Source organism: Urocitellus parryii, chromosome 4 (assembly GCF_045843805.1).
Source record: "Urocitellus parryii isolate mUroPar1 chromosome 4, mUroPar1.hap1, whole genome shotgun sequence".
Classification (NCBI taxonomy): domain Eukaryota; kingdom Metazoa; phylum Chordata; class Mammalia; order Rodentia; family Sciuridae; genus Urocitellus; species Urocitellus parryii.
Window position 1 is genome coordinate 194,352,572 of NC_135534.1, and position 22,310 is coordinate 194,374,881.

The 22,310-nt window shown below is 41.3% G+C and overlaps 1 protein-coding gene across 3 annotated transcripts in view; it reads right to left on the bottom strand.

The window, feature by feature from the left end:
* Astn2 (astrotactin 2) overlaps nucleotides 1-22,310 on the bottom strand; it is an 833,116-nt gene that overhangs the window by 540,800 nt on the left and 270,006 nt on the right. For all 3 annotated transcript variants that reach the window (XM_026393326.2, XM_026393325.2, XM_026393324.2), the window contains one exon: nucleotides 9,181-9,288. In XM_026393326.2, coding sequence (XP_026249111.2) covers nucleotides 9,181-9,288 — 108 coding nt within the window. The remainder of the gene's footprint in view (nucleotides 1-9,180; nucleotides 9,289-22,310) is intronic.

Below are 22,310 nucleotides of genomic sequence, written 5' to 3' on the forward strand. Positions count from 1 at the left end.
CCATGTTCACCGTGAAAATGTGAGTTCTTTTTCTTTTCTACCAGCAAAATCAATTTGTGGGCCATACTAGGAGGAGGCCATGAGCTGTGTGTGAACTGCACACGGATACATGGTGCCAACTCACTGTACCCTGGGCTGGCACCATGGCTAAGTGCGCTTTGCATACATTCCTCATTTAGTCCCCTCAATGTCCTAAAGGGGAATAGAAAGGCCATCACTAGACTTGTCCTGCTTTCACCAGGAGAAACTGAGGCCCGAGGAAAGCATGTGGCCATAGGTCATGCCACTAGAAAATGTCAGAGCAAGGATTTAAACCCCTGCCTGCTGATCCCAAAATCTGTGTACAACCTAGAAGGACCACTGTTTTCTGAAAGTATTTGTCTGTAAATAACTTCAAACTTGTGAAATTGTTACAAGAACAAGAAAAGTACAAAGAGCACCTGTATGATCTTTTGTCCTGCTTCACCTCGTGAATATTTTGCCCCATTTGATTTTTGTCCTTTAAGGAAACAAGACCTTGGTGAAAATGCTTCCCTTTTCTAAGCCTTGGTTTCTGTGTGTACACCATGGAAAAGTCGATGGATTATCTGTAGGACTGAAGAAACCCTGTGATTGGATAAGTCCCTTTTTTCAGAAGTAGGCAACTTTGTCAATTCTCGAGGCATGGCTACCCACCCTTTCCAGCCTCATCCCCTGTCATTCAAACAGACACACACTTGGGGATAACTCTCCCCAGGTATGGCCTCTCCCCATCTCTAGCGCACCATGTACCCTCAGCGCTCCCACCTTGGCAGGTACTGTTCTGCAGAACTCTCAGCTTATATTTCAGAGCCATCTCCAAACATCAATCTCTGGCCTCCTCTGCAGAGATTGATGTTCTAGATACAGCTGGAGCTCTCCCTCACATGTCCTTTTCCGCTGAAATTGTACTAAACTCTGTGTGTGTGTGTGTGTGTGTGTGTGTGTGTAAGAGAGGAGGCATGGGAGAGGAGGGAGATAATTCATAAAGAAATTATTCACATATCCATATGTCTTCACATAAAGTTTTGCTTAAAATGCAGGAGTTCTTATCTCAATAGAAAATCCTAGCTTTAACTGCCAAACTTAAAAAAAAAATTAAGTAAAAATGAAAAATTAGCAAAACCAGTGACATTTGTGCCCCAGTTCTCTCTACCAAGGAACTCATCATCAAGGTTTAGAGGACTTGCATGGGAACAGGAATCAGAATACCTGAATCTTTAGAACTGTCTGGGCAACAATTAGATGAGATGAAAAGAGCAAGGTCCAGAGAGGGAGGGAGAAATGCCTAAGGCCACACAGCGGCAGGCCAGAGCTGGGATGGGAGGCCCATGCTGGGTGCTCACACTGCTGAAACAACCCAGCAGCTGTAGCTGTTCTATCTCCTGCTCCATATTGTGCCTGGGGCTGGACCCACCATCTGCACATCTCATCTGAACCTAGTGATACTCTAGCTGGCCCTTATCAGCATCACTTCTGTGTGAGCTGCATCATCAACCCCCAGGATATTATAATCACCTTGAAACCCCATTTTCCACACAGCCCAGCATCATGTTTGCCAAGGTTGTTTATCCCACAAATACAGGTGAACTGGAGGGGGCTTCAGTCTTGATGATGTGACATAAACATCCTTCTGTGACTCATAGGAAAACTGAGGACCTGAGAAGGCACAGGCCTGCCAGGGGCCACGAGACTCGTTAACAGTGAGGTATAGACTTAAGAACACACCTCCTGACTTCTGTGTCCTGCGTTCTTTGTGCTATGCAGTGCCATCTACCCAAGTAACCTATCTTATCAGTGAGTTCATTAGTTAACTCTGCAGAATACCACCAGAATGAACAAAGTGTTAGCCTGGATGGTTATTTACGTGACCGGATGCAAAACTCTGCTTGATAAAATAGGCTCTTTAGGCAGCATATTCAATATGATATGAATTTGGACTCATTTCACAAAGCAATATGAAATTTCAAGCATGCTTTCTGGACCAGGTGTGGGCTACCTATATAAGGTAGGAGCTAACTATGACCTACAGGTAAAATCTGGATACAGGAAACAAAGATACAGGAAACAAAGATACACTGATGTGTGTTCATTCATATTGTTGTCTACGGTGGCACTCAGGGTATAGTAGCTGTAAGGTTCCAGAGGAGACTGGCTGGCAGACCAGAGAAGATTTACTAACTGGCCATTTACAGAAAATATTGCTGATCCCTTATTTAGGAAATTACACCAATACCCACATCTTGATCCCTTAGCCTCTGTTTCTCAGTCTTTGTCTCCCCTCCACCATCCCTAACTTGCCATGGTGATTACAGCAGTTCTCTGCCTTGAAATGAAGTTCCACCTGGACACACCAAACACCTTCACAAATAATCCCAGTTCTCTTACCTTTTCAAAGTACCTGAGGCATAGGAAAATCATGGGTGCTCCCAGAGAATATCATAAATTTTGTTTTTTTTAATAGATCCTATGGGTGAAAATGAGATTTTAGCTGATTTTAGCCAGAATACTTTCAAGGGAAGAGGAAAATGAAATGAAATAAATATTTATTGAACACCTTTGAGTAAGTTCTAGAACTTTCTTTATCTACATTTTCTTACTCTGAGGTCAGAGTTGACAACTCTATTTTATACAGAAGGAAAAACCAAGAGGTTAAAAGCCCATTTAAAGCCAAGTAAAGGGGATGAGTTAAGGTCAGAACTCACAGCCATGTTTGGATGAATGGAGCACTAGTTCTCTCATGGTACATGCTAAGAAAGAGAGCCACGTACAAAAACCTATCCGCCATCATTAGCCCTGGTGTATTCTTTCCTGCCATGGAGCCTTCTGGCCTTTTTACATCTCTCTCCTTGACAGAGGTTCCATTGATGTTCCAAGAATCATGGCAGAGTAGAGTTTTCAATATCAGCACTCAGGTCCACAACCAGACATGTCCCTCAATGGTGGCCTTGCAGTGGACAAACGGGAACCTCAGTGGTGTTCACCAGGAGCAGGAAGAAGAAGGGGAGAGGAGGCCCTCTTCCACCAAGCAGGAATGGAGAGAGAGAAAACAAGAGGGGCAGACAGGAAAGCAGCATCCGCCTGAGCACTATAATCATCCGACATTCTTGCAGATGTGTCTTTCATTTTCTCATCATTCATTCATTCAAAAATAGTAACCCATCCTTATATTTGGTGTCAGGGAATAGAAATTTGAGCACAGTCTGTCTGTTCTCATCAAATTTCCAGTTCAGTGGAGGACACAAACTTAACCCAGAGAACATATCAGTAAATGTCAACTTTCTGTGGTGATGAGGTTTACAAAGGGAAAGCATCACAGAATCTGGTATGGAATGGAATAGGGAAGGTAAGAGAGGTATGGGATGACTTTACAGAAGATGCCATTTAAGTAGAGATCTCAGTGAGTGGGGGGCCAGTCAAAGAACAGGAGAGAGTTCTAGGAGGGAGCATTTGCAAAGATTCTGGCAGGAGCCCGGGGGGGCAGATGCTGGGAGCAGGAGTAGAGAGGGCTTTGGGTGGAGAGCCAGAGCAAAACCAGGCGCACCTGAGGGTGTGGTAAGGAGCTCACATTGCATCCTAAATGTAAAGGACGGTACTGAAACTTCTAACATAATCCCTACATAAGCTTTTAAAAAGTAATCACTCTGGCTGCAGGATGGAGAATGAGATGTAATACTACAAGTGAGATCATTGTTAAAGGGTGTTGGGAAGTTTTGAGGCACAGGATCCTGGTGGCAAGGACTAGAGTGGCAGCAGGAGAGAGAATTTGTCCACAGGAGTCAAAGTTATGAAGGAGGTCATGGTGGTTTTGTTTAACCTTCACAATTACTCTGTAAGGGTAATTTTAGAAGTCTGAATGTTGAGACTGTTGGCTCGTGTCAGGAATTGGCAAATCTCTGTCTGAGATCTTGGTTACTTTCTAGTCTCAACTCTATCAGGGCACCTTCCCATATTAGCTATCATTCTTCCATCTCTCTTTGCACAAAGCAGGGGTAACCGAAGTGCTCAGTTCCCCTCATCATACTTTGCCTTCCAAGGTCTTCCACCATCTTCCCCAACACTATGAAGCCCAGTGCAGGGTGCCTGGCAATAACCTAACCAGTGTTGACTGAGTTGCTCTTGAGCATCCTCTTAAACCTCTATTTAGAGATGGAGAAAGAGAGGCAGTCAAGGTCACACAGAAAGACGGAGGCACATTTAGGTCTAGAAGTCACTGTTCCTATCACTCTTGGATAACCCCAGAGACCTGCATTCCTTCTGAGCACTTCAAAGATGGCAGCAATCCAATAAATGCCTTGGCCATTGCTACATGCTTTGAGATTGGGAATGACAGCTCAGATCCGACATTTCAGATAGAACTAAAGAGGGCCCAGTGAATTAATATGGAGTCCCAAAATGCTATGGAATGATCATTCTTCATGCCTTCCTGGTGTTTCTATCTCTTTCTTCCCCACCTCCTTGCATTTCACATCTCATCTCTCTGGTGGCCCAGAGGGCTGACTTGCATGGCTCTCGGCAGACCACAGGGAACTGCTGACTCACCACATTTGCTAAGGAGCTTAGATGGCAGTGGCAGAGGTGGGGAGAGCACTGAGTGATAGGGGTCTACCCAGGCCTGCAGGTATAAAGAAGAGGAACACAATCGGCATAGCTAATAGGATGACAAAAACCATGTTGTTGAGACACCCTCTCCAAAAACAGAGAAGTAGGCATTGGGCCCGGGGAGAGGCAAACAGGATGCAAAGGGAGCTAGAGAATGGAAGCCAGGTGCTCTTCTAGAGTAGGGGATTCTCACGGAGGCACAGCCAGTCCCATGGACACATAAGTGAGAAGGAACCTCAGAGACCAAATGTGACCAGCTCCCACCCTTCCACTCTCCGTGTTTCAGAGAAGAAAACAGAGGCCTGGATAAGAGTGAGACTAAACTAAAGTTGAACAGTGAGGTGGAGGCAGATTTGAGATCCTTCCCCCTACACAGAGTTGATCCATTGAACCTTCCTCAGTGGATTAGCTCTGCCAAAACTTATTCTCTCCACGCCGAATTTCCCCCTGAAATGCTTTATGGATGGCAAATAATTCTACGCCTCAGAACGACCTCCTCGAGTGTCTAGGGTCACAGACCCTTCATGGAGGATCAGGAAGTCTGCAGAACTGGACATTGCACTCTTGAGTTCACTCGGCTGGGACAGAGGCTTTGCCGGGACCAAATTCACTATCTGTGCTCCACAAAATATCAGAGCAGCAGCAGTCACAGCAGCAAGACCCATATCAGTAAATGCCAACTTTCTGTTGACAATTTCTGTTGACACCAAAGGCAATGTCAAGTGCCTGGGATCCTGCACAAGGGTAGGGTAGTCACGCTAGGAAATCTAAACATGAAATGCCTTCATTCTTTCTCAGTTCCCTTCCTCCTTATATCCCTTTTCTTCCTATTCTATATGATAGAAGCTCTAAAAAAAAAAAACAGGGGTTTTACAGTTGTCTCTTGGTTTGTGTCCCTAGTGCTTAGACAAATGGTTGGTGTTGAACAAATAGTTGTAGTATGTATGGGAGGAGGAAGGAGGAAGGAAAGACACCAGGAAATATCTGGAGAAAAGGAGGAAGAATATGAGAAAATAAGAGAAGATGATAAAAAGAAATAGACTATCTTATTTTTGATAAAGGGGCTAAAAGCATGCAATGGAGGAAGGATAGCATCTTCAACAAATGGTGCTGGGAAAACTGGAAATCCATTTGCACCAAAATGAATCTGAATCCATATCTCTCGCCGTGCACAAAAGTTAACTCAAAATGGATCAAGGAGCTTGATATTAAATCAGAGACATGGCATCTGATAGAAGAAAAAGTTGGTTATGATCTACACGCTGTGGGATCGGGCTCCAAATTCCTCAATAGGACACCCATAGCGCTAGAGTTAACAAATAGAATCAACAAATGGGACTTACTCAAACTAAAAAGTTTTTTCTCAGCAAAAGAAACAATAAGAGAGATAAACAGGGAGCCTACATCCTGGGAACAAATCTTTACTCCACACACTTCAGATAGAGCCCTAATAACCAGAATATACAAAGAACTCAAAAAATTAGACAATAAGATAACAAATAACCCAATCAATAAATGGGCCAAGGACCTGAACAGACACTTCTCAGAGGAGGACATACAATCAATCAACAAGTACATGAAAAAATGCTCACCATCGCTAGCAGTCAGAGAAATGCAAATCAAAACTACTCTAAGATACCATCTCACTCCAGTAAGACTGGCAGCCATTAGGAAGTCAAACAACAATAAGTGCTGGAGAGGATGCGGGGAAAAGGGCACTCTTGTTCATTGCTGGTGGGACTGCAAATTGGTGCAGCCAATCTGGAAAGCAGTATGGAGATTTCTCGGAAAGCTGGGAATGGAACCACCATTTGACCCAGCTATTCCCCTTCTCGGTCTATTCCCTAAAGCCCTAACAAGAGCATGCTACAGGGACACTGCTACATCGATGTTCATAGCAGCTCAATTCACGATAGCAAGACTGTGGAACCAGCCTAGATGCCCTTCAATAGATGAATGGATTTAAAAAATGTGGCATTTATATACTATGGAGTATTATTCTGCATTAAAAAATGACAAAATCATAGAATTTGGAGGGAAATGGATGGCATTAGAGCAGATTATGCTAAGTGAAGCTAGTCAATATTTAAAAAACAAATACCAAATGACTCCTTTGATATAAGGGGAGTAAACAAGGACAGGGTAGGGACAAAGAGCTTGAGAAGAAGATTTACATTAAACAGGGATGAGAGGTGGGAGGGAAAGGGAGTGAGAAGGGAAATTGCATGGAAATGGAAGGCGATCCTCAGGGTTATACAAAATGTCATATAAGAGGAAAGGAGGGGTAAGACAAGTTAATACAAATGGAAGAAATGATTTACAGTAGAAGGGGTAGAGAGAGAAAAGGGGAGGGGAGGGGAGGGGAGGGGGGTAGTAGAGAATAGGACAGACAGCAGAATACATCAGATTCTAGAAAGGCAATATGTCAATCAATGGAAGGGTAACTGATGTGATACAGCAATCTGTATACGGGGTAAAAGCGGGAGTTCATAACCCACTTGAATCAAACCGTGTAATATGATGTATTAAGAACTATGTAATGTTATGAACGACCAATAAAAAAAAAAAAAAGAAATAGAAATCACAAGAAAAGATGGGAATGAAGAGAAGAGGCAGTGATAGAGGATGGAAAGAAGAGGAGAGAAAATAGAAAAGAAATAAATCAAGCAAGCAAGTAAGTAAACCCTCCAGGATACTGAGCAGGAAGAGAAATAAGTGGCAGAAACGAGAGGTGGAGGAAGAGAGCGGTGCCGTTAGTGGAAAATAAGTGGAAGAAAGAGATGAAGTAAGCGGATTGGCATTCCGCTGGCAGCAGGGCCAGCGAGGGAGACAGGGAGGGTGTCACAGCCCTGTCGTCTGTCCTCACTATCCTGAACACAGTCTGGCCGTCTGGAGTGGCCGGAGGCACCAGGCCAAACCGTTTATCTCCTGTCCTGGGGCTTGCTTTTGCTTTTCTTTTTTAAGGTTAACTCCGATTTATGGGGGCCACGCTCGGTGATGGATGTTTTTCCAATTAGCTGTAAATAGCCCAGTCCTGTGAAGGAGACCCACTGACTTCCCCCAGCCCTCATCCTGGTTGCCGGATTCGGGGAGGGAGAAGACAGGTCAAGAATCATCGATCACCGACTTCTAAATCTCCAATGCAGCAAATTCCAGAAAGCTAAGGAGTGGGCAGGAGTGAGCGGCAGGCCCCATTATTCTAACAGCTGCAGAGGCTGCAAGCCCTTCCCAGGGGATGTGGAGATGGAAACACTCCCCATACAGGATTCTTTCCGTGAAGGCACCATGGACAGGGAGACAGGGATAGTAACAATGAGAACTGAACCAACATGAATAATGTCTACCTCATTTTGCCCCAGCCTACACAGGGACCATGATACATTTTCATAAAACTTAATCAAAATCCATCTCCCAACTCCATAAGATAGTTGTAAAAGCCCACTTTACAGATGAGAAAACTGAGCCCAAAGAGGCTCTGTGATCTATGCTCTTTGGACATCTCTGGTGAATGGGTAAAGTGCATGAAGGAAGGCTGGTGGGGGTGATTTCTCTTCCCCTTTCCTGCCTCAGGTACTCCAGTCTTGCTTAGCTGCCTTCCTTTCAGTAGTAATCAGAGCCCATAGATGGCCCCATCATTGGCATGGAGAACATGTTTGCATTCCCAGAGTCTCTTCCAAACATGCAATCTCACACTTGTTGATTTCCTATTCTTATAAAATGCCAGGAGATGAAGAACTGGATTCACATTGACAGATGATTGCCTGAAATATGCTATGTTTTCATATATATAGCATGTTGAATCATCAGAGAACTATGGACCTTGGGTATAAAGGATAGTCCTTTATGAAGCTCTGCTCCAGCAATTTGACATCACCTGAATTTGACTATCATCATGAAAAATAATGCATCAATACTGATTTTTTTTTTTCTGTGCTTGGGATTGAAATCACACAGGCTAGACAAATGCTCTATCACTGAGCTACACCTCAGCCTATCCCAGATGATATCTGTCGAAGATACTGTCTATAAACCCATTTAAATTCTTGTTTATAGGGACCACCTTGAGGTCTTTCTCCCTGGTCAACATCATATAAATGAAATTTTAAGAATAAATGCCCATTTCTCTCCCATAGATTCTGTACATTTTACTTATATTTCCCTTTACATTTTTCCTTCTAGGGATCTCTGAGTTAAGTCAGCAGTTCTTAAGAACTACATAACATGGTAGACATGGGGTACCTGGAATTAATCCAACCTGAATTTCAGTAATTATTCTTATTCCTGGTTTTCTTTCAATATGATTAGTTATTTCATTTAATGTGTTGAATTTTTAAAAACTGCATAAATTAAAAAAAAAATCCCAAGACCTTTGATAGATGATGTAGGACAAAATAAATAAAATAGAGAAGAGAGCAGGAAAAACAAAGGTCAATAGTCTGGCCAGGGTAGGAGACACCAAGCTCCATGTTAATCAGAATGGAGAAAATTTAGGTTTGTCACTGATCACAAAATCTGCTTCCACCAACTCCGGTTATGGAACCTTCCCAAGGACTCTGTTACCTTTGCTGCGACGGCGACTGCGGTACTGCTCTGTGTAGAACGTCAGTTGCGTTTCATCGTCTGCTTCTGAACCTGAAGTCCCCTTGGTTCTCCCAAAGCTGATCCCCCCTGCAAGGAAGCACAATCCACCAGTGAGCCTCACAGACCTCCAGAAGCCTGTTAAATCCCTCAACCATCTCACACATGGGCAGCCCCACCCCCAGACTTCTCTTCGTAAATCCCCAGTCACCCGGGAGTCAGCATGATTAATGGGAAGGAGTCCAGGGTCTGCAGTGAGGCGGAGCAGGGTTTCAACCACCGCTAGGCATCTTCCAGGCTGTGTGACCTTGAAGAGACACGTCACCTTTCAGGGCTTTCTCTCAAATAAGAGCAATACTGTTAACCTTGTGAGGTTTGCTCTTCAGATTGAAGGAGACAGAATATGTAAAATACCAGTCTACAGTGGGCCCTGAATCATGGAGAGCTACTGTTGCTTTGCATGTGGAGCCTACCTCTAAAAAAATACACTCCAGGCAACAAGTTAATTTCACACACATTTCAATCAAGGGCTTACTCTATGCCAGGCCCAGAGCCAGACAATGGAGACACTGATAAATGTGACTCAGTCCTGGTGAGCCAGGGAATCATAAGCTAGTCAGACAGACAAATGGGATCCTTAGGAGCCTTAAACCTAATTCATGGCTTATGTTTACCACACAATGAGACACTAGGAATATGGAGGAGAGCAATTCATTTCAACATGAAGGACCTGGGAAGGTTTTATGGAGGAGTGAAGATTTAAGTCAGGGCTTAAAGGAAGGATGGGGCTTCAGTGGTAGAAAAAGGAGTTCCAAGGGGAAGTCATTGTGGAGCATCCCTGAGGATGGAGCCCATGGGCAGCTGGAGGCAACAGCAGGTCTTGTGCTGGCTGTTAAGAACCTGCTGGAGCCACACCTTGGCCATCCTTGAGTGCCAAGTTGAGGAGAAAGTGGGGGTGTGATTTTTATATTGGGTGTCAAAGAAGGTTTCAGAGAACAAATGTGAGTTGATGAGGCCTGTGAACCAGCAGGAATGTTGTGGGGGTGCCCAAGCCTAGATAGGTGCCAGGCAGGGAGAGCAGTGGAGAGGCTCAGTGATCCTTCAGGTGAAAGATGAGGGCTTTGGTGAGGGTGTGTACAGGGAGGATGAGGAGGAGGACGAGATTGGGTGTGGGAGGTGCTTCAGAGACAAGCACAGGGCACTGTGCAGGGAAAAAGGGTGATGTATTCCTATACTGTGAACAGTTGATGACCTAGAATGAAAAAAGGAAGGCTGGAAGGAACTAATATTAAATAATTCTGATGCTAGGAATATGGATAATTATTATCTTTACTTTGAGTATTTTAAATTGTTTTTTTTTAAGGATGAGATATGGAAAGAGAGGGATTAAAAGATGGGCAAACTCTTTACCTTAAGGAGAAAGCAAAGATGAGTGTGCTTCTAAAAAGGTTGGGGGTGAGTGGGTGGGCAAGAGAGAATGGTTAGACTTTGAGGACTCTTTAATGGATGATGTTTTGGACATCTAAATAATAGGCTGTCTCTAGAAGGAGACTCAAGAATCCAGTAAAAGTGGTTATCCTGGGTGGAGAATTGAGTGGCTGAAGAGTGGGGATAGAAGGAGGCTACTTTCCCATGTAAATCCTTTGTATCTTTTGAGTCAAGAACTATGCCAACCCATTATCTACTTGAAAGTTCCACCTGAGGAAAAGAAAAGCATAGATTAGAGGAAAATGTTATTCAATTCACGAACGAATTTACTATGTAATTTCCTCTGGTAGGGATTTGAAATGGCATTCAGTATACAGAAATTCCACTTGCAAACACATTTTCTGCAATACTGTTATTGCAATTCATTCTTTCCAGCAATGTTGTTATGCAATCTACTCTCTACCTAGAAGATTTGTGTACAAGATGGCATGCAATCCCCATCATGATATTCTCATAAGGGAGATGTAATTAACAAACTAGATAATAAAGAAAAGATAAAAGAACATGCTGGGAAGTTAACTTGCCAAAAGTCACACCCCTGATAAGTGGGAGAGTCAGGATTTAGGGCTAATTTGTCTTACTCCATCTGGATTGTGTTTGTCTAGGACATAAATTACTCTCCTTGGAAGAACTCGAGCAAAAGCCTTGGGAAAGCAGATTGTCCTTCAAATGTCAAGGTACCTAGTTCTGTGTTATAAGCATTGCATACATTATCCAAATTCATTATCAGTAAGAGGGAGGTATCAGTTTCTTCATCTGTATAGTGGACACAACGAGGTTTGGAAAAGGAAAGTAATTTTTCAATAATGAGTGAAGCTGGATTTTGAAAACAAGGAGGACTGATGGCTAAGTTCAAATTTTGAATCTCTTGCTATGGTACCTCTTGGTTTAATGCTCCATAAAATGGAAAGATGAGTTACCATCCCCCTGACACCTCCCTCAGATAGCAAACAAATAGGGAAATCCAAGGACAAAAACAGCTGTTCTTTGTCCACACATGGGTCATCAGGCATGGTCTTATGCACACCTCCACCATCTCCTACAAATAAAGGGGGGAAAAAAGGGAAGGAAATAAAAGGAAAAAATGTGCATGAAGGGGTGGTACTGGAAGAGGAAGGAAGATTTTTGTTTACCTGTGCATAATTCTCAGCCAAGGGGAAAATAAAGGTGTCTAATCAAGCACTTCCTTGTGTACAGGAAGCATTTGTCATTCTTCCTGCTGCTCTCTGAGCAGGAGAGCAGGAGGGAGGGGTCTGTGCCTGTAGAAGTCCACCCAGACCCTTTCCACTGACCCTTTATAGCCACTCCCAGATTTTTAAATATTCTAGCTAAATCCTCCTCTATACCTTCCTTGGGTCCTACATCCTTTTTACCTTTCCTCCTTTGGTAAACAAATGATCCATGTTTTAGTCAGCTTTTATGCTATGACCAAAAGAACTGACCAAAACAATTTTAGAGGAGGAAAAGTTTATTTCAGGCTCATGGTTTCAGAGGTCTCAGTCCATAGAGGGCCAACTCCATTGCTCTGGGCTACTACTGAGGAAGAACATCGTGGTGGAAGTATGTGGTGGAGGAAAGCAGCTCAGGACATGGCACCAGGAAGCAGAGAGACTCCTTCACTGTAGACAAAGTGAAGCCCCCAATGACCCACCCCCTGCAGCCACACCCCACCTGCCTACAGTTACCAAGTACTTAATCCCTCTCAGGGGATTGATGCACTGATAAACCCAATCAGTTTATTTAGGACTCTCATAACCCAATCACTTCACCTCTAAATTTTCTTCCATTGTCTCATATGTGAGCTTTTGGGGGACACCTCATATCTAAACCATAACAACCTACTATGCCTTTCCAACAGTTAACAAATGTGGCATATAGGATTCAGACAGTTATTTCCCTTCTGGGACAGTCTAGTGTGGGTGTCAAAAAGGTCACCAGGCAATTCCAATAAGAACAGCTAACACTAGCACAGCACTGTCTCTCTTGCACGCACTGTTCTAAACCCTGGAAGCACTCTGTCTTGTCTTCATAAGAACCCTCCAGGGTAGGACACTCCTTTCATTTCCATTGGAATGGATGAGAAAATAAAGTTGTAGGGAAATGAGGAGATTCACACAGCTGTAAGAAGCAGAAGCATAATTCAAACTTTGCCACTGGATGCAGAGTCTACTCCATCTCTGTGCTAGTATATGATAAAAATATGAGTGAATAGCTCATTTAATGTCCATAGTCATCCCTGAAAGGGTGGTATCATCAACCTTGTTTTACAGACCAATAACTGTCTCACAAAGGTGATGTGAGGGAGTAAATGGCCAAGCTGGAGTAACAATTGGGTCTGTTACTTGTACTGTCTCATAGCTAATATGAGACAGCTGGAAGAGAAGGAAGAGTGTGTGTGTGCGCGCGCACGTGCGTGTGTATGTTTGTGTGTGTGTGTGTGTGTGTGTGTGGTGTGCATGTGTGCACACAAATGCCTGATGAGTTCATCACTAAGGACTAGCCAGTCTATTTCCTGATTCCATTACAAGGACACACATTCCCCTTCTTCCTGTTCTTCCCCTGAGTTTTGCAATGGTGTTTATTATAGCAGCTCTGATTAAGTTCAGCAGGATCCTAGTGATCCCTCCATCCTTCCATGTGTCCAAGCACACAGACACTGTCCAACATAACTACCCCAATGACTCCCCTTTGGGTCAACCCTCTATTCCCACACCTGCCCACCCCCTTCACCTTCCTGTTAAGTATTCAGGGATCATTTTCAGAGGGGAAACTGAGGCTGAGAGAGACTGCCTCTAGAACAGCTGGCTCAGAAGAAATATAATGCAAGTCACATTTGGGTTTCAAATGTTCTAGTAGCCACATTAGATGGATGGGGCAGATAAATTTTCACAATATATTTCACTCAATGTATGTAAACCATCATCATGTCACCATGTAAATAACAGAAAATGATTTTATATTTTTCATGAGTCTTCAAAACCCACTTACATCACATCTCAATTCAGACAGTCCACATTTCATGTGCCCCACACCAGAAGGCTCAGTTCTGGAGGCATTTATTCAACAGATCTCTGAGTATAACTGACTCCAGGATCTGGGCATGGGAGAGAGTGGAATAAGCTATGGAACCAAGGAACGTGTTAATTTTTAAAAAATAAAAAGAGAGACTTGGATAAAAGCTGATGTAGCTATAATTCTATTAAACAACACTGTTACAGTGTTCCAGCTCTCAAGGCTCTTAGAGACTTATTTCTTGGTTTCAATGTGAGTTTAATCCATGAACAATTAGAGATAATGTCCTTTGTTAGAAAGAAATTAGGCTACCAGAATCAGACATGAGTTCTAATGCTACATCTCACTTATTAGCTATGTGTCCTTGGGCACAGCACCTAATCTCTCTGAACTTATTTTTAAAATAATAAATCTTGAGTTTACACTGTCATTATGAGGAAAATGATATTCTGTACGTGAACAAAGATCAAGAAAGAGAGACTAGAGGGACTTTCCTTCCTTAACGAGTTTAATGGGAGGGAAGGGAATACTGATGGGTAACCGTGGTCACCTCTACACTCTGGTTCAGAAAGGAAGGTGGCAGCCACCCAAGGCATATGGACTCTAAGTGCCTATATAATCTGCAGGGGTCATAGGCCAATCACAGATTGACTTGGAGAAGATTCTGATGGTTGGTGAAAAGCCCCCCCCCATTAGCATTTTAATATAAAATTGGTGATTTAATGCACTAAAATGCAGCCATGAATTATACAGGCCTGCTCTAGTATTTTCACTTAGGGGCTGAGAGAAAGTAGGAATAGTCAGAGACTGGCAAGAGAAAAGAGGACGCAATCTGTTTACTGGAACTAGTGGATTCTCTGGCCTTATTCCTTGAGCCACTAGTTCCTTTGTCCTCAATGATCTCAGAGCCATTAAGAATATGGTAATGGAGTGTGTTGGAGATTGATTGGAAGCTGGTTCAGTTTTGTACCTTTGTGATAATGTCAGGGTGTGTCCTGGTGTTGGCTAGAATTAAAAAGTAATAAATAAAAAATGAAATATAAAGAAAAAAATATGGAATAGCACACACCACAGCCTGGTAAGAACAACTCTGGCCACTTCACATGTGATACGCCATTTAGACCTCAGAAGACGTCTAAGAGGTAAGAATCATACTCATTTGAGTGAAAGACAAACCACTATTTGGAATGTCAGTATTGCTTATCTAAGATCACACAAATCACAAATGGTAGAACCCATGTTGGAACCCAGCTTTTTTTAAGTTCAAAAACCCTATTCTTTTTCTTTCTTTCTTTTTAAATATTTATTTAGTTGGACACAATAATTTTATTTTATTTATTTATTTTTATGTGGTGCTGAGGATAGAACCCAGGGACTCGAATGTGCTAGGTGAGCTCTCTACCACTGAGCCACAACCCTAGCCCCAACAATCCTGTTCTTAAAAAAAAGAAAAAGAAAGAAAAGATGCTCAATATCATTATCTGTAGGGAAAGGCAAATCAAAACCATAGATATGAAGTCATATCCACCATGTTGGCCATTAGGTAAATAATACAAAAAACAGATGTTGGTGAAGATGTAGTAAAATTGGAACCATCATAATTATTGGTGGGAATAAAAATTGAGAGAGCCACTGTGAAAAATGATTTGGTGATTCCTTAAAACAGAATTACCAGATGACCTAGGATTTCCATTTCTAGGCATATGCCCCAAATAACTAAAGATAGTGTATTCAAACGAAATGTGTTCATGGATGTTCATAGCAGCACTAATCACAAAGCTAAAAGGTAGTAACTAATGCCCATCAGACAATGGGAGGATACACAAAATGTGGCATCCCACATGGAATTATAGAGCCACAAAAGAAATGCAAACTCATGGCACCATGTTGATGAACCTCACCAACATTTTGCAAAGTAAAAGAAGCTAGATATAATTGGAATCATACCACATCTGGCCTTTTATATCAAACATTTAGAAAAGGTAAATCCATAGAGGTAGAAAGCAGACTGGTGGTTGCCAGGGTTGGGAAGAGGGAGGAGAGGACTAGGGAGTGACTGTTAATGAGTACAGGTTTCTTTTGAGGGTGATGGAAATGTCTTGGAACTAGACAGAGGTGATGGCTACACAACCTTGCAAATGTGCTAAGTGCCAATGAATTATACACTTTAAAATGATTAATGGTTAATTTTATGTGATGTGAATTTTAGCTCAAAAGAACATTAAAAAAAAAGAGGCTCTCTGCAGCTTTCACTAGACTGATCAGAGGACTGCAGAATGGGGGAGGTGAGAGCTACAAGGGAAAGGAAGAGGGACAGTTGGGACATAGGGTGAAGGTGTTGCAAAGCTGCTTTGAAAAGGGCCGAGAGTTCAGACTTGCAGGGCCCCAGCACACTATTTCAGGATGTAGAGGGTAATCATTCAGTCATCTCAGACCCAGGGTTCGCCTCAGAAAATTATAGCAATATCAGCCATCCGCCTATTCATGCAATACCCATTACCTAAGTGCCCACTCTATCAAACACTGTTCAAGGCACTGAGGATGAAGTGAATAAAACAGACAAAAAAACTCCTGAATTCTTTAAGTTTTCTTTCTGGTAGTGAGGAATGTAAGGTATTGTAGGAATAATATTCTGGGGCTTAGCAAAGCCTTCTCTATGGGAATTTCATATGACAATTTTGCTGGTAGAGATACTTGGAGGTATTTAGAAGTTTTCCACAAATCACACGGATACCTGGGTAGTATTCTAGGAATCTGACCCCCGATTTGTTCTAGGAAAAATCAGGGCATCCAGAAAACTTGAAAGGGATATGGCTTCTGCAGAGCCCCGAACAAGAGGTTGCATGGTCTTTCCTGGGCTTCTAAGAGTTAACTTGCTGCTCTTCTTTGCAAATCTACCTTCTCTGCTTGGGCTGCCCTGCCCATGGATCTGCTTCACCAGCCTCTGGTTGGCCCAGTCCTTCCACACTGCACTTCCTGCTCTTGCTATCATGATGGATGGTGGTGACATGGTAAATTATTCAAGCTCCGTGTCTTCCTCAAGCTGGTGACAGCGATAGTGCATTTTTAGATTGCCCAGAACTGCACCAGATAAAGAAATATATGGCTCAGGAATGCAAAATCCCATCTGACCCCCAACTATCCAGGGAATACAAATGGTGCCAGTTATGGGAAAGGGATAGAATCAGGTTACAACTTCCCATATCCCCTAAACCACACAACTTCAAAGGCTCTCAGCTCTAGGGCTAAACCACAGATATGCATTCACCTCTTGGAGGTATTTTGATCACAATTATTACCTGTCGTGGAGCACCTGCTATATAGTCCAGGCACTTTATATAGAGGATACTACATATAGTCTTGTACAAAGCAAACACAGGCTGAGGGTAGTGGATGTCATTACCTGTGGTCACACAGCTGGGTAAGTAATAAGATCTGGATTCAATCTCTGACTTGTCTAAACCCCCAGGGAAAAGGATTTCTGCAGCATTTCTGGAATTAACAGTTAATTTGTAAAATTGGTCTTTATGGTGAAAAATTCTTATTATAAAAATATAATTAAACATGATTATTATGATTTCAGAAAAAAATGAAAATAATCCAGAGGTCCTTTTATTACAAGATTTTAAAAAATGATGCCATGTCTCTGAAATAGAGTTTCATGAGACCATTAAATACAGTGACATAAATCTATATTTATTGACAAGTAAAATTTTCCATGATACATCATTGTTGACTGAAATAGTATATAGAGAAGAATACAAAGAGGGATCTACTTGGATAAGCCTCTGTTCACTTGATGATATTTGGTGTAAATTCCACTGCATGTGTAATAGAAGTATTTATATTTTTAATTTGAAAAGAAACAAAAAGTCATCCTGAGATATTATTATGCAAGATTCTAAACCAAGTGTAAAAATACCTATCATATAACTCTAAGTACAAAACAATCCTATTATGTTTTTCAAATATATACACACACACAAAGATTGTAGGAGATATGCTGAAGTATTAAAATGGTTTTTCTTTGGATGATAAGATTTGGGGTATTTAATTTTTTTTCTTACTGTTATTCATCTGTATTTTATAAATTTCCTCCAGTGAATTCTAGTGCTTGCTAATAAAAAGACAATAAAATTATGTGAATTTAAAAGATAAAATGTTTTTATTGCTGCAGTTTAAAAGATAAAATGTCTTTATTGCTACCCTTATGTGACCTTTGGTATGATACAGTCACCCCAGGGTGAGATTGTCCCAACCTCCAAGAAGGGAGATACCCAATTTATCCACGATGGGGGAGAAGTTCTCCCAGGCTAATTTCCTATTTTGTGAATATGAAGCTCCATCTTTTGGAATAAGCCCGTGCTCCTGGGGGAGGCTGTATTTTCCAAAGAGGGCCATAACACAATCTGCCATTCCATACTCCCTTCTGCCATGTGAGCTTTGTCACTGTCCTCTCAAAGGTGGAGTCTCATTTCCCTGCCCTTGAATCTGTGATGGCCTTAGGGATGAGCCTATTATCCACAGAACACTGTGGAAGTGACCGAGACCTCTGAGGCTAGGCCTAGCAGGTAATGCAGCTCCTACCTGGCTCTACTAAAACTCTGGCTCTCTGAACACTCCTGTACCATATTTTGAGAGTCACAGATGTGTGCAGAGACCATGTGTAAGTGTCAACATTCCCTAGGTGATCCAAGCCTCCAAGACAGCCAAGCCATTCCTAATAGCAAAATGTGGCAGAAGCTTCTAACTAATCCCAACCTGTGGTCATCTGAGTCCCTGGAGTTTCCCAGATGAGGCCCAGTCATTGTGGAGCTGAGATAATTCATCTCTTTTATCTTTTATGAATTCCTGACTGCTAAAATCCAGGATCTAAGAAGATGGCAGTTTTAAGGCACCAAGTATGGGATTATGTAGGCAATCAGAACACTGCCCTGGTCCAGTCCCATAAAAAGGTTCAGACTCCTTCTAAGCTATCACCATATGGCAGCCCTCGGCAACGGAAAGATGAACTGAGTGTCCAGAGACCCAAGTCCTAAGTCTGTCCTGTTACTAACATGATGTATGCAAAAGATATTAACATCCAGCAAGTACCGCAGAGCAGTTAATACCTTTATTTCTTTCCCAAAGATAGCAACTCATTTGATTCTCATGATGCCTGAAGAAGACAGGCATCGCTATTTGAAAGATGAAATCACTGAGGGTGAGACACTACAAATGGCTTGCTTGCTCAAGGTCACATAGACCATAAATGGAAAAGCAGAGAGTGAATGCAAAGGGAGGTCTAGAAGGTAAATGTGGGTGAAAGGGCAGATTTGAGACTTTAAGATTGGTCTGGAATCACATTCCCTGTAATTTCCACCCCATAGATTCTATGTGGCTGTTCCTTGACCCAGTATGATAGTCCTTCAGTTGTCCGAAGGATGCTCACATAATCTTTCCATCCAAACTAAATATTCCCATCAATTCTTCTAGTTATTATTTTATTATAAAGTTAAAAAGCTATGCATTGTGGGTTATAAAGTAATTTATAAACAAAAAAAAATCACAAATAAAAAATAATAGTTAAGCCAAATACTGTTATTTCCAACTGACTTACTTGAGGTTTGTAGTCAGGCATAAGTCCTTACAATATGTCATTATCTTGTAATGAGTATACAGTGTTTAGTTAAAAAAAAAACTATGCATAAGCTAATTCATTTATTTTTGTCAGAAATATATATATTGAAACCTAATTACATGCCTCTCACTTTTTCTATTACTACTCTATTATTTCTTTCTATTGTATACATACACATATGTGAATTTATGCACACACATCCATATATATATATATATATATATATATATATATATATACACACATTCATATCTTCATTTATATACTTACTATCTATATCCATATTCCCAAAACATCAATAGTGATTTTCTCTGAATACTAAGATTTTCTTTTTTTTGATTTTTTTCTTCCACCATTTTAAGAAAATGAACATAGATTGCTTGAGAAACTAAAAGCTAAATACAATGTCATAAATATTACCTCATTAAGTATTCACTTTCAATACCATTTAATGTCTTCAAATATTCCACTGTATCAATATGATCATTTATTTAGCCAGTTCCCTATTGTTTATAAATTTTACATTGTTTTCAAATTTTACTATATCACATCACACATTCTTATAGATCTTTTTTTTTTTTTTTTGTAGTGCTGGGATTTTCTGTAGTGTCTAACACATGCTAGGCAAGTGCATTACCACTGAATTACATTCTCAGCTCTAGAAAAATCTTTATTTACATCCTTGTGCATCCCGGTGTGGAGTTTTCTTAAAAGTAAAGAGGAATCACTGGGTCAAAGAGGATCTTCAGACTTAAGGGTTTTGCTCTGTGTTGTCAAGTTATCTACCAGAAAGGATGTAGTGATTTCATCCTGATCAGCTACATAGGAGAGTGGTTAGTTCAATATACCCTCTATAGCACTAGGTATTAGATCATTATTTTTAATCCTAATGATCTTGATTTGCAACCCACATTTCAAATCAATTTTGTCATATTCTTTTCAATGTACTCCAATGACTCAAGTTGTTTCTAAGTTTTGAGGTCCAGAATCAGGTGTTCACAGTTCATCTGAGATCTCACCTGCACTGAGCAGAAAGAGATGATCAGCTCCTTCTTTCTGAACATGAGACTTAAGAATTGTGCAGCCCAGAACTGCTGCAGCTTTCCTGGGAGCTGCCTTGTATTCAATCTGCTCATGGTTCTTTGTTCACATGCACTGCAAATAAAGCTGGTCTTGGCCATCATGTATTTGTAAAATTGATTTTTCTCAACCAAAGTACAGAACATTTTGTACTATCAAATTGTATCTGCATATTTCAGCCCTTTCTTCTCGTCTCTCAAGATACATTTCATCCTAATCCTCTGAACTCGTGTTTTCACTGTTCCCTCATTGCATGTCCTCTGTGAACTGGATAAACATGAAAAGGAGCAGGAGGTAAGAAAAGGAATTAATAGTTACTAGGTACCTGTTAAATGTCAAGCAACCAGACAAGAAATTTATGCATGTTAAAATCAATTAGTAGGGGCTGGGGTTGTAGCTCAGCAGTAAGAGTGCTCGCCTAGCTCTTGTGAGGCCCTGGGTTCAATCCTCAGCACCACATAAAAATAAATAAAATAAAGGTATTGTGTCCAACTACAACCAAAAAATAAATATTTTAAAAAAATCAATTAGTACAGATAATAGTATAAATAAGTTGATGTGGTCATCCCCATTTTAAGTATCAGGAAATTAGCGTTCTTAGGGAGCGTGTGTCTTCATCAAGGCCACACAGACAGTAAGGAGGAGGAATGGGTTGGGAAGATTAATGGGGTCCTTACTACTGCCGGTATCCCATGGCAGGTCTTCCATTACCTAAGACATTGACATCAGTGTTGGAGAAAGCCATATGGAGAATAGACCTTGACAGCTGATGGCTAGAGAACTATCCACAGGTTAATAGCAGCCCATTAACTGTTCCCTTTCTGTAATAAATAAAAATGGATCATCTGACCATACTATCAAGCAGTCTAGAATTTTTTTTCCTTTGGATTCAAACATACATTGTTCATTCAATAAGTATCTGTTGAAAGCCTATAATACCAAGAACTGGATATGGAGTTCAGAGAAGAGCAGAAATACCCTCTGGCATCAGGAGTTGACACTGAATTGGGGAGAAAGAATATTAAGATAAACACAGAGATGACTATGTTCATGTGATGCTTGGAAAATATCTTGATGTCCAAATATCCTGTGTCTGCAGTTTCTCCCTAAAATGCAGGGCAACAAAACATTACAAGTAGATATGCAGTTCGCCTAGCATTATTCTTAGTGTACTCATGATAAAGATCCTGTATGATCCTGGTTTCCCTTCCAACACACCCACCATGAATATTTGACCAACTGACTTCATTGTTTGTTCCAAATGCTTGTAAGCACCTATTTGTAAGCAGAATAAGATTGGTCTTTCAGAATTTTAGAAGCTCCTCTGCCTGCCTTGATTCCTTCAAGATCACAACCAACTCTGTGGTTCTGAAAACATATCCTCAAATCATTTTAGCACCTGGGAAAGTAATTTGCTTGCACCTGGAGACAGAAGTTGAGGCAGACAGACACTTGAAAGCAAATACTACCTCCTCTGTATGTATGGTCGACTCCATTCCTTATGAAACATCTTTATTCTCCTCTTCTGGTTTTCAGGGTTTTTTTTTTCCTCCCCTTAGATCTAAGTGACAGATCTGACAGATTCAGAATGAATTTAGTTCTCTACTTTCATCTGGTAATAAGATTTCAGTTGTTTCATGCAATGGGACAATCATTTTCTTGTTCTTATTGTTCCAAAAGCAATTTTAAAAGGTTGTTTTATTTTTGTTCATTTTCTTTCAAATTTGCCCACTCTGCATTGACAAATTTGAAGTCTCAGCCTTTCCAGGAGTAATCTCATAAGTTTGGGCTAAACTGTTATGCACGTTGGCCTTTCCCCCCATCTTTTACTTTTCTGTACAAATGATTTTCTCCCTCTGTGTTTTTCCAATGCCCTTCCTCTTATAGCTATGTGTGATTATATGTTCAGCTT